General features: G+C 35.9%; 1 protein-coding gene across 2 annotated transcripts in view; it reads left to right on the top strand.

The window, feature by feature from the left end:
- COG5 (component of oligomeric golgi complex 5) overlaps positions 1-12,787 on the top strand; it is a 286,168-nt gene that overhangs the window by 150,187 nt on the left and 123,194 nt on the right. For both annotated transcript variants that reach the window (XM_025984069.2, XM_072759956.1), the window contains one exon: positions 7,814-7,979. In XM_025984069.2, coding sequence (XP_025839854.2) covers positions 7,814-7,979 — 166 coding nt within the window. The remainder of the gene's footprint in view (positions 1-7,813; positions 7,980-12,787) is intronic.

The following is a 12,787-nucleotide window of genomic DNA, read 5'->3' as shown; positions in this document are numbered from 1 at the left end:
CCCATCTCTCTCCCACCAACCCACCCAAATAATCTCCTTTTGATTGTCCTTTTCCTTTTCCCATCTTCTCAGGCTCCATGACTTGAAACTTCAGGATACCAGGCTTTTTCCCTGTCACTTGTCCATTGTAGTCCATCAGCATCCAGTGTCTTTCCAGGGCTTCAGAATCTCTTATATCTATCCTGTTCTTTAGATTCTCATTGCAACTCTCTAGTTAAAGCTGGTGTTCTTGGCTGATTATTTTATTTCCTCAATTTAAATTGTGATATTTAGAAAAATCAATCATTTTTTATTACCAAAAAAGTAAAATAAAATTTTTACAGAATGCCACTCAACATTGTCAGTGACCAGAGCCTTGTTATCAGTGCAGCATTATCTTTTAATATGTGTTTTTTATGCACGTAACATTGTGGCAATAGACTGTGTATAGTACTCCTTAAACATACTCTCTATACAGTTTTCCTCTGTCATTTCTTTGTGTGTTCTGTTCTCCTTACAAAAAAAGGAAAAAAAATAAAAGCTATCTTCATGTGAATAAATGGTTTTTATCCTTCTAAGTCTGGCAGTCATCTATTCCAGTGGTTCCCAAATGCTGGTTTCCAGGTGGCTGCCTGGTCAACTATATAAGAAGCATCTGAAGAGCTTTGAAAATATTGTCTCTGTCTGGTTCATCTGAATCATAGTTTTTGGAGTTGAGATCTCGGTTGGCTACATTTTTATAAAAAAGATATTCAGCTAGCTTTGGAAATCTCCATTTGTCTGTCCTCATCATTTTAAAATTTATGAAATTGAGATACAGAGGAGAGAACTGAGTTCCTCAGGGTTACTCAAATGGTAACTACTCATTTCAGTGATAAGTAAAGATGGAGTGAAAAGAATTTCTTGGGAACTGGAACAAAGACTATTCTTAGCATTCGTTTAACTTTTAGAATATTAATAAATGATCTGAGAACCAATATTTGTTACTACTTATAAATTGAGTATGAGACATTTAATTTTTTTAAGATTTTATTTATTTATTTGAGACAGAGAGAAAAGAGAATGAGCAGGAGGGAGGGACAGAGGGAGAGGGAGAAGCTGACTGCCTGCTGAGCAGGGACCCCAGTGCAGCGCTCCATCCCAGGACTCTGAGATCAGGACCTGAGCTGAGAGCAGATACTTAACCAACTGAGCCACCCAGGCACTCTACTGAGTACTAGGGCTTTTAAATGAGTTATTTCAATAGTCTTTTCAGTTGTCATACAAAGAATATTAGCAAGCTAAATCATAAAAATTTACTTACTCATTTCTTTATTCAACACCTATTTAACACCTGTGCTAGATGTTAGGAGTATTGCAGTGATAAAACAAATTTGGAAGAAAAAAAAACAAATTTGGAACCTTCTCTCAGAGATCTTAAAATCTGATGAGGAAGGAAATATTAATTATATAAAAAATAAAGTTTGATGAGTGATAAAGTAATTTGCCTAGTGTCACACAGATTATAGCATAGTTGGGTTTTTGTCCCAAGACTATCTACTTTTAAAAGCCTGTATTCTGGGGATCCCTAGGTGGCTCAGCGGTTTAACGCCTGCCTTCGGCCCAGGGTGTGACCCCGGGTCCCGGGATCGAGTCCCGTGTCGGGCTCCCTGTGTGGAGCCTGTGTCTCTGCCTCTCTCTCTCTCTCTCTTTCTCTATCATGAATAAATAAACAAACAAACAAAAAAAATTAAAAAAAAAATAAATAAAAGCCTGTATTCTTTCCACGTTAACTATGATTCCAACACATCATGGTAAAGGCAACTAATACTTGTTGAGCTCTATGTTCTGTCCTCAGTGTTAGATCAGTTATAATGATTATTTCATTTACTTTTAAGGTTGGCACGGTTATTTTCACTGTGGTGTAGGTGAGGAAACTAAGTCTTAGAATAAGTTAAATAACTTGCTAAGGTTTTGGCTACTAGCTGCTAGTGCTTGCTTCTGATCTAAGTCTGACTCCAAAGACCTGTGAAACAGGAATAACAAACGCTTATAATAGAATCAACAAATCTAATAATTGGTTATTTGACAAGATTAATACAATAAATTGATAAATACTGAAAAAGACTGATGAGGGTAAGAAGGTTTTTTTTAGAAGGCACACATTACTATTAAGAATAAACAAGTTGATCGGGATCCCTGGGTGGCGCAGCGGTTTAGCGCCTGCCTTTGGCCCAGGGCACGATCCTGGAGACCCGGGATCGAATCCCACGTCGGGCTCCGGGTGCATGGAGCCTGCTTCTCCCTCTGCCTGTGTCTCTGCCTGTCTCTCTCCCTCTGTGTGACTATCATTCATAAATAAATAAATAAATAAATAAATAAATAAATAAATAAATAAAATTTAAAAAAAAAGAATAAACAAGTTGATCTTATTATAGTTCCAACAGAAACTAGCGAATTACTAAGAGAACACTGGGTATAACTTTATAACAGTATATTTGAAAGTTTAGATAAAATTGAGAAATTTCTAGAAAAACGACTTACCCAAAAGAACACTAGGAAAATTAGAAAATCTGAATAGTTGTATTGACAAAACTGAATTTATCATTATATACCTTTCCTCAAATAAAACTCCAAGGATGGATAGTTTCACTAATGACTTCGTCCAAACATTTAATAAATCAACCAGTGTTTTTTACAAATCCATCCCAGAATTGAGAAAGAAGGAATACTTAACCTTATTGTTTCATGGGGCCAGTATAAACTTGGTATCAAAGCAAGAATATTATGAGGAAGGATATTAGGTATCTCCCTTGAAAATCAGTGCAAAAATACCAGTGAAAGTATTAGCATATATAAGTCAGGGATATCTAAAAAGGATAATTCATCATCACCAAGCTGGCTTTGGTCTAGAAGTACAATGTAATGTCATCAATAAAGGGAAAAATTGATCATCTCAATATATGCAGAAAAAGCATTTAGTAAAATCCAACATCAGTCTATGATTTAAAAATTCATAGCAGACCTAGGACAGAATTTTTTTCATCCAATAAAGGGTATATCTGAAAATCTCAGAAGTGAAATATTTAAGTTTTTCTATTTGAGATTAGGAATTATACAAAGATATTACTCTTACTGCTTTTACATCGCAACATACTAAAGATCCTAACCAGGATAATAAGAGAAAGCAATAAAATGTAGGATTGGAAATGAAGAAATAATTCAGAGATAACATGAGTATCTATATAGAAAATTCCAAACAGTCTCCAAACTATTAGAATTAATAACTTTGAAAGTTTGGTGAAATTGAATATATAATAATTGTATTTTTAGTATATGAGCAACAAAAAAAACTTTAAAATTACCACTTACATATCAAAATACACACTGTGTAGGAGTAATTCAAGTTAGAGATATGTAATAGCTCTTCACAGGAATTGTAACATTATTAAAAGAAATTTAAAAAGACCTGAGTAAATGAAGAGAACTACCATATTCATGGATTGGAGAATTCATTCTTTTTTTTTTTTTTAAGATTTTATTTTATTCACTCATGAGAAACAGAGTGAGAGAGAGAGAAAGAGACAGAGACACAGGCAGAGGGAGAAGCAGGCTCCGTGCAGGGAGCCTGACGTGGGACTCGATCTCGGGTCTCCAGGATCACAACCTGGCCCAAAGGCGGCGCTAAACCAGTAAGCCACCCAGGCTGCCCTGGAGAATTCATTCTTATGAAGATTACCAGTAGTCTCAAAATTTCAGGAGCTTTTTCTTTAATGGAAACTGTCATGCCCATTACAAAATTTATATGGAAGTACCATGAACCAAGAATAGCCTATACCAAATTGAAGAAGAACAGAACTGGAGGACTATCAAACTTACTCTAAAGCTACAACAATTTATACAGGTGAATTGATGTAAAGATAGACAAATGGTACAGAATTGAAAGTCCAGAAACAAACTCACATAAGTGGAAAGGTAGGCTTTGAGAACAAGGAAGTGAAAAAATTTTTTTCAAATAAATTTTGCTGGACCAGTTGGGTATTTGTATAGAAAAACACTAATCATGGCTTCTATCTCATATTATACAGAAAGTAATTCCAGGTAGATTATATTTCTAAACATGAAAGGCAGACCAATAGAATTTCTGGAGCATAAATTCATGAATGAAAGACATCTTCATAAATGTGTGATGGGACAGTTTTTAAACAAGGTACTAAAAGTGCTAACCATAGGTTGATAAAATGTGCTGCATTTAAATTAGGAACTTCTTTCATTACAAGACTTCTTAAGGAGTATATACATATACACATACTTGAATACATATAATCATCAAAGTGATTACAGCCAAATGTGTAAACAACTCTTAAAAATATGTAAAAGATGAAAATAACCAGTGAGAAAAATGGGGGGGAAAAAAAGAATATGCACTCACAAAAGAAGCTATCCAAATGGATAATTAACATGCAAGAGGAAATAATTCCTTAGTCATCACGGAAATGTAAATGAAAGCCACAGTTATCATTCCAAAGAATAGCTTAAAAATATGATAATTCTGAATTTTGGTAAGGTTGTGGAACACCCACAACTCATGTATTGCTGCTGGAGTGTAAATTGGTACAATGACTTTGGAAAATTGGCAGAATCTGCAAACACTAAGCATACAAATACGTAATGATTCAGCATTTCTGCTCTAACCAGCAGAAATGCATACGCACATATGTTCACTAAAAGCTGTGCACCAGAATGTTCATGGTAGCATTCTTTAAAACACCTAAAAGATGGAAATATCTCAAATGTACACAAATTGGATGTTAGTTGGATGGATAAAACTAAGGTAAATTTCTACTCAATAGCAAGTCAACTGCTACATGCAACAACGTGGATGAATTTTGTAAATGAGATAATAGAAGGAGGCAGACACAAAATAATAGCTTACCTTATGGTTTGTTCCATTTATGTAAAACTGCAAAACTAATCAATGGTATTAGAAATTATGGAAGTGATAGTACCTGGAGAGATGCATTTGGGAAAGCCACAACAGATTAAGTTGCCTGATAATATTTGGTTTTATGCTCTAGGTAGTAGTTAGAAAGATGTGTGCACTTTGTGATAATTCTTAAAGTTGTATTTACATAATTTGCACTCTTCTCTGTATGTTAAGGAATTTTATTTCAACTAACCCATATTTTGTAGTTTTCCAACTCACAAATGATATGCTTATATTAAGCTATGGTTGTAAATAACTGGCATTAATTGAAAAAGTCATGTAAATTGGAAAGCTTAAAATTACAACTAGAATTATTATAAGTATTATAAATTATAATTATTACAAATATTACTATATTAGATGGTCTTCTAAGATGAACTAGGGATGCCTGGGTGGCTCAGTCAGTTAAGCAGCCTTCTTTTGATTTGGGCTTGAGTCAGGCTCTACACTCTGTGCTCAGTTTGGAGTTGACTTGTCCCTACCACCTACCATCCCACCTCCCCACTCCCACTCCCCCACTCCCACCCCAAGCACTTCCTCACTCTCTCTAAAAATAAATCTTTAAGTCATTCCCCCTCCTTTGTTTAAGAAAAATATAATGAATGAACTGTATATGTTTCTGTTTTGAAAAATTTTGGGAATTAATAATTTTTGGAGTGGTAAAAGATGAAGACTGGTCCATGTTAACCAGATCTTTCAAATGAAATATGACTTTATCTTTTTTTCAACGATTTTATTTATTCATGACACACACACACACACACACACACACACGAGAGAGAGAGAGAAAGAGAGAGAGAGAGAGAGGGGCAGAGACACAGGCAGAGGGAGAAGCAGGATCCATGCAGGGAGCCCAACGCGGAACTCAGTCCCGGGTCTCCAGGATCACACCCCGGGCCAAAGATGGCTCCAAACCACTTAGCCACCGGGGCTGCCCTGAAATATGACTTTAAATGTCTTTCCATTAACATACACATATATCTCACAATGTACATTCAGCTTATAACACTGCAAACCTACCATGTGTTGAAAAGATTTACAATTCTTTGATAATAATAAAGGAAATAAATATGATTTTACAATATATAGCTGTATTCTACTTTTATAAATGAAAATATTGGTTAGCCTGGGTGGCTCAGCAGTTTAGTGCAGCCTTCCGCCCAGGGCCTGATCCTGCAGACCCGGGATCGAGTCCCGCATCAGGTTCGCTGCATGGACCCTGCTTCTCCCTCTGCTTGTGTCTCTGTGCCAGTCTCTCTCTCTCTCTTGCTCTCTCTGTGTCTCTCATGAATAAGTAAATAAAAAATCTTTAAAACAAAAACGAAACAAAATAAATGAAAATATTATTTCTCCCATTTTCTTTAAAGAACTGATGGTATATACTAGAATTAAATTATAACCATATTAAATTAAGTTTTTTTCATTAAAACATTTGAAATGATGTCCATTGACTTCTTTTTCTTTTTTAATTGTGTTTATTTATTTGACAGAGAGAGTGCACAAGTGGGGAGGAGGGTCAAAGGGAGAGGGAGAAGCCGACTCCCCACCAGGGTGCCTGATGATGTGGGGCTCTATCCCAGGACCTAGAGATCACCACCCAAGCTAAAGGCAAACGTTTAACAAACTGAGCCACCCAGGCTCCCCCATTTACTTCTTTTTCTTGCTTAATTAAAGTCTAAAATGAGTATTGTGTTCACCAACCTTGTTTGCTTTTTTCTATAAGCAGGTTCTACTTTGCCTCTGGGTGTGCATGTATTACCGTATCATATTATGTTATTAACATGAATATGTTTCAGAAGTAACTCTTTGTCTTATTTATAAACTTAACCACTAAGAAAGTTAATGAAATAATTTAACTTTTAAACTAAAAGTTTAAAAGTTTGGGCCTGGAGATATATGTTGATGTACTAGAATCTGGCTTGATAATTCATTTACTCAGTGACAGAACCAACAACCTGTTTATATACTATGGACCCAATCTACACACAGTGTTTTTACTACCTGCTTTACCACCTACCTCTCTCTGCTGTAGTCACTCTGTTCCAGCCATTATCAAGGCCTTCCTGCTGTCTGATTAGCTGCAAGCATACTTATACCTCAAGATTTCGTTGATATCTGTTCAGATCTGTTTTTTTCCCATATCCTCCTCAGACTCATTTATAATATTCAAGTCTTTGAAAATTACCTCAGAGATGCATCACTGACTGCTCTCCATAATTTCCTCATCAGTCTATTTTTATTCCCAGATTAATTTTTTTATAGCAGTTATGACTACCTGATATTCTATACACATATATTTTTAATGTACTTCTTAGTAAATATAAGTTCCACGAGGGTAGGGACTTAGTTGGTTTTGCTTACTACTATATTTCTAGCACCTGGAACCAAGACAGAGACGCAGTAAGCACTGTGTAAATATTTGTAGTTAGAATGAATGAATGAATGAATGAAATGAATAGTGTCAGTGTGCGTGGTATAGCCCTTAGCTAACTCTGCAGAATTCATTTCTTTATTCTCCAAACAGATGTAGGGTTGTTGTTAATTCTAGCATGGCTCTCTTTATAGCCATTGGTAGTAAATTTTAAGTAAGCTCTAATAATATAACAGATTTCTGATCTTGTTATTATCCTTTGAAGGAGGAGAAAAAGGGGAAAGGAGGAAATAATATGCATAGTATTTAACTTTGTCTTTTAAGAAATAAATGACTAAAAATAATATTTGTTCCAAATGCACTTTGTTCTCATCTGTGATAATTAAAAAATATGGTAGTAACTGCCCAAGTACCACTTAAAGTTGAAGGCTTATATTGACTTTGTTTATTTTCCTCTGTATACTTCTTCCCACCCTACCACCCCCACCTTTTTAAAGAATCCAACCCAAGTCGGAACAGCTCTCCAGGTTTTCCATAATCTTGGAACTTTGAAGGATACTATTACCAGTGTTGTGGATGGATATTGTGCTACTTTAGAAGAACACATCAACAGTGCATTAGACATCAAAGTTCTGACTCAGCCTTCGCAGTCAGCTGTGAGAGGTATGGCTATGGTTTATATTTAGCTGCTTTATTTATTTATAACCAAGAAGTCCCTTGAATAGTATGTGAAACACTTAAGTTTCAAAGCAGTCTAATGACTCATTTTTTAGTAGACAGAAAATGGGAGAAGAAATTATGTTTCAGAATATATTTATAACTTTTTTTGTCTAATCAGTGAGTTGAATTGGCCAATTGGTATATTCAGAACTTCTAGAAAAAAAATCTATAAACTGTGGCTCCACTTAGTTCAGAGGAAACAGATGCAAGAAAAAGGAACATTTTTCTTTCTGAAATTTTTATCCTCACATGTACTTCTTGAGACAGAAAATATTTTTTAAGGAACTGCAATTTATCCCTTAGGTTTTTGGGCTTTTCCTTAGAATAATTCCAGTATTCAGGAGCAAAGAAGGCTAACTGTGGACATTGAAACTGATAAAACCTTTGGGAACGTTACAACTACAGCAAAATCTAAAAAAAATTACAAAAGAAAGGTGTGAGAGGGAAGTAGCCCTACAATAACAGTCTGCAACTTTTTTCCTGCCAAGATGTACCTGCTGATGGCATTCAGGTATAAAACACTCTTCAGAGATGAGATAGGAAAGACTGTTATATATGCCTCTCATTTAACCAACACATCTCTGCATTTCTTTCCTTGTATTCACTCTTCTCTCCTGTTAATATATATGAACTGTGCTTACTCCTAACAAAGAACAAGTACCCTGTTCTTGCATTAGATCCCATCTCTCAAGGGTTTTGCTTTAGCAGATCCCCTCTGTCTGTCATATGGTCAGTTTTTCTTCTTAAATCTTTTTCCTGTCATATACAGCTATGCTAGTGTACCTTCTTCTGTTTAAAGACAGATCTGTGTTTTGACTACATTTCCTTCTTTGGCTCTGCTCCCCCATTTTATTTCTTCAGACTACAGAAAATTTCCCCAAAGTATTCTGCAGTTCGGTCTTTCTTTTTTAAATGGTTCTTTTTTAAAAAAAAAAACATTTTATTTATTTATTCAGAGAGAGAGAGAGGCAGAGACACAGACAGAGGGAGAAGCAGGCTCCATGCAAGGAGCCCGATGTGAGCCTCGATCCCGGCTCTCTGGGATCACGCCCTGGGCTGGAGGCGGCACTAAACCCCCTGAGCCACCGGGGCTGCCCCAGTTCGGTTTTTTTTTTTCTTTTCCTTTCTTTTCTTTTCTTTTCCTTTCTTTTCTATTCTTTTCTTTTTTTCTTCTCTTTTTCTTCTCTTTTCTTTTCTTCCTTTCCTTTCCTTTCCTTTCCTTTCCTTTCCTTTCCTTTCCTTTCTTTCCTCCTTCCTTCCTTCCTTCCTTCCTTCCTTCCTTTTTTAAGATTTTTTTTTATTTTAAAGAGAGAGAGAATGGGGGGGCGTTGCAGAGGGAAAGGGACAAGTAAACTCTGCACTGAGCCCAGAGCCCACAGGAGGGTTCAGCCCCACAACCCTGAGATCATGTGACCTGAGCTGAAATCAAGAATTGAACACTCAACTAACTGAACCACCTAGGTGTCCCCCTTCCCAATTTTTATTGAAGAAGCTACATTGTCATTATAGAGTTGTCCTAAAGAATAAGTAATGCATATAGAATTAATAACAGTTTCTAATATGTGGCTTTTAGTAAAAAAACAAATTTATAGTGAGTGATTATTATTTTTATATTTGCTATGTAAACATAGCCTTAACACAAAATGTATGCCACTCATAAATAAGTTGCACTAGATAAAAAGAGATAAAAGAATCTTAGATCTTAAAGGGATTTTTTAAAGGTTAGCCCTTGCCTCTGAATAGGTCTGAATTAAGACTATCCCAGAAGGAGTGCTTTGAAAAGAAATTGCCAAAGGAGATTTCACTCTCAGCTTTTCCCAGCAATTATTCTCAGAAAGTTTGATCTAATGTTTAAATTTCCAGGAGCAGTTTAATCTCATTCCCTCTTGTGTTGTCAAGAAAAGGGAAAAAATGAAAGCAATTATTCACATGCTGTCAATCCTAATGTACATCCTTTTTGTTAAAAGAATAAAGAGTTTTAAAGCCTTATTATCATCTGTTGAGGAATGGATACTGTGTTTTAATGTAGAAACCTGAAGCATCAATTCTTTATTATTTTTTAAAAGAATAATCACTATTATATTTTTTACAAATTTTTATTTTTATTTATTTTACTATTTTACTTTTTTAAAGATTTTATTTATTTATTCATGAGAGACACAGAGAGAGGCAGAGAGACATAGGCAGAGGGAGAAGCAGGCTCCATGCAAGGAGCCCGATGTGGGACTTGATCCCAGGACTCTGGGACCACACCCTGAGCTGAAGGCAGATGCTCAACCATTGAGCCACCCAGGCGTCCCTACAAATTTTTAAAAAGAAAATTTTATTTATTTGAGATAGAGAGAGAGAGAAAGAACATGAGTGGGGAAGAGGGGCAGAGGGAGAGGGAGAAGCAGACTCCCCACTGAGCAGGGAACCTGACAGATGGCTTTATCCCAGAATCCTGGGATCACGACCTGAGCTGAAGGCAGACTCTTAACTGACTGAACCACCCAATCGCTTCTGTTTTTAGTTTTTTAAATGTGACATTGGCAGTATTCATGTTAACTTGCTGACCTTGTTGGTTATGTTGAGATCATGGAGAAGAATGTCCCCTTTTTTGAAATACACGTTAAAGTATTTCAGGAGTGATGGGATATCATGTCAGTAACTTATTAACAAATGTTTCAGGGAAAATTTTTTTAGTATACTTTCAAATTTTCTTTATGTTTAAGATTGTTCAAAAAAAATTAAAATATATAAAATTGATATAATTTTAAGGGGAAAATGTTACCTATGATGTATTTCAGAAGCTTATAATTCAATAAAAAAAAAGATAACATTTGAAAAAGTAAGAATATGATTAGGCAGTTAACAGAAAAACACATCTGATAAATGTGAAAATATGTTCAGCTTCTTCTTAGATAATGAACTAATTAGGGAAATGCAAATAAGATACTATTTCTCAATCATGAGATAGGCAAAATCTAAGAATTAAGATGAGTACTGGGTGTTGTACTATATGTTGGCAAATTAAATTTATATTTTAAAAATCTAAGTATTTAATGTTGAACAAGAGGAGAAACTCTTGTATACTGATTGTGGGAGAATGAAATGATTCAGCCACTTCACTCGGTTTTATCAAATTGTTAAAAATGTGTATACCTTGTGATCTTATAATTTCTTTAATAAGAATATACCCTAGAAAAACTGTCATATATATATAATATATATATATTATATATATATTATATATAATATATATATACTCACACACACAAATTTTATGTATATACAGCTCGGTGGCTGTACCTGGGCCCTAGTTCCAGTTCTGCCCTGGGAACCTGGGGGATGAGCAGGACCTACAGGTGCCTCAGTTCTTGTAAGGCTCACATCTCCTCACTCCCTCCTGTCCCCTACCAGCAGGCTGGGACTTCTCACATGTGGTGTATTTCCAGGGCTAGGGAATGGCTGGTCTGGGGGTGGGAAGGCAGAGGCCTGGGTAGTACGGGGTTACATATATATATATATATATATATATATATATATATATATATATATACATAAATTTTTATTGCACTGTTATTTGTAGTAGTGAAAAATTGAAAACAATATTTCCTTCAGTGGAAATAAAGTGATATCATTGGGTCTCGGTTTTTTAGAAAGCCTATGCCTTTGTACCTGGAACTTCACAAATATACTAAATTTTTTTTCTCCTTCCTCGTGTGGGAGAGAATGACCAGAATGGGCTGGAGTTGGCTATTTTCCTTCCCCAGATCATGTAGGTTTTGATAATACCCCAGAAGGTCAGGCTCTGGTTAACTAGTTCCCCTGAGGGCAGGCTTTGTTGAGAACATAGTCCTCTGGTGTATTTCACGATGGTTCTTTTTTTCCTACTCCTGCTGGAGGCAGAAGGGGATTTTTCTCCAATATTTACTGTGAGAACCTACTTGAATTCCTGGATGTGACTCTCGCAATATAGTGGGCCCCATATGACTGGGTATACCTGGGAGCTTTTAGTTCTAGGAGCTGCCCACTGTAAGCCTCTAGCAGTTCTTCAGTTACAGTTTAAGTTTTCCTTCCCTAGCAATGGCTTCCACCGTCTGTTTTCTGCTATCAAGGCTCTGGTCCCATACGTGGAGACTTCCTGTATTTACCTGTCATTCTCTCTGATCTTGGGGGCAGTGGTTTGCCAGGTGGCCTCCCTTCTCTTACAGGCTCAAGAGTTGTTAATTTCTCTGTCTGTTCGTCATTTTATTTGTTGTTAGAACAGAGTGGCAACTTAGAAGCTCCTCATATTTGGAACCAGAAATGGAAGTTGCTAACTCAGATTTTTACCCCCTATAAATCACTTGTTTCTTCTTTGATGTTTTTAAGAGTAAGACAGCTGACCCAAAATGGGGTTACTTATGCTAAATCCCACATCACCAAACTGAGACCAGTCTATCAGGAATCACCTAAATTAGTACTAGTAAGGTAATCTGCTCTACTCCTCTCCCCTTAAAGGAAAGTGACCTTGCCATAACCAATTTGCTTTTTTTGTCTAATACAACTTCTCTGTTCCTGTTCCCTTCTGCCTATAAGTCTTTCATTTCGTACAGCTCCTGAGAGCTCCTTTCTATTTGCTAGATTTGTTGCTGCCTGATTCATGAATCATTGAATAGAATAGAACAGAATAGAATAAATAAAATAAAATCTTTAAAATTTAGTCAGTTGAATTTTATTTTTTAACAACGTCCATATGGATCTTTCTTTATATTTGAAGTTTAGTA

This window comes from Vulpes vulpes, chromosome 5 (assembly GCF_048418805.1).
Source record: "Vulpes vulpes isolate BD-2025 chromosome 5, VulVul3, whole genome shotgun sequence".
Lineage (NCBI taxonomy): Eukaryota > Metazoa > Chordata > Mammalia > Carnivora > Canidae > Vulpes > Vulpes vulpes.
The sequence above is the reverse complement of the archived record's forward strand: the minus strand, read 5'-3'. Positions and strand labels throughout refer to the sequence as shown.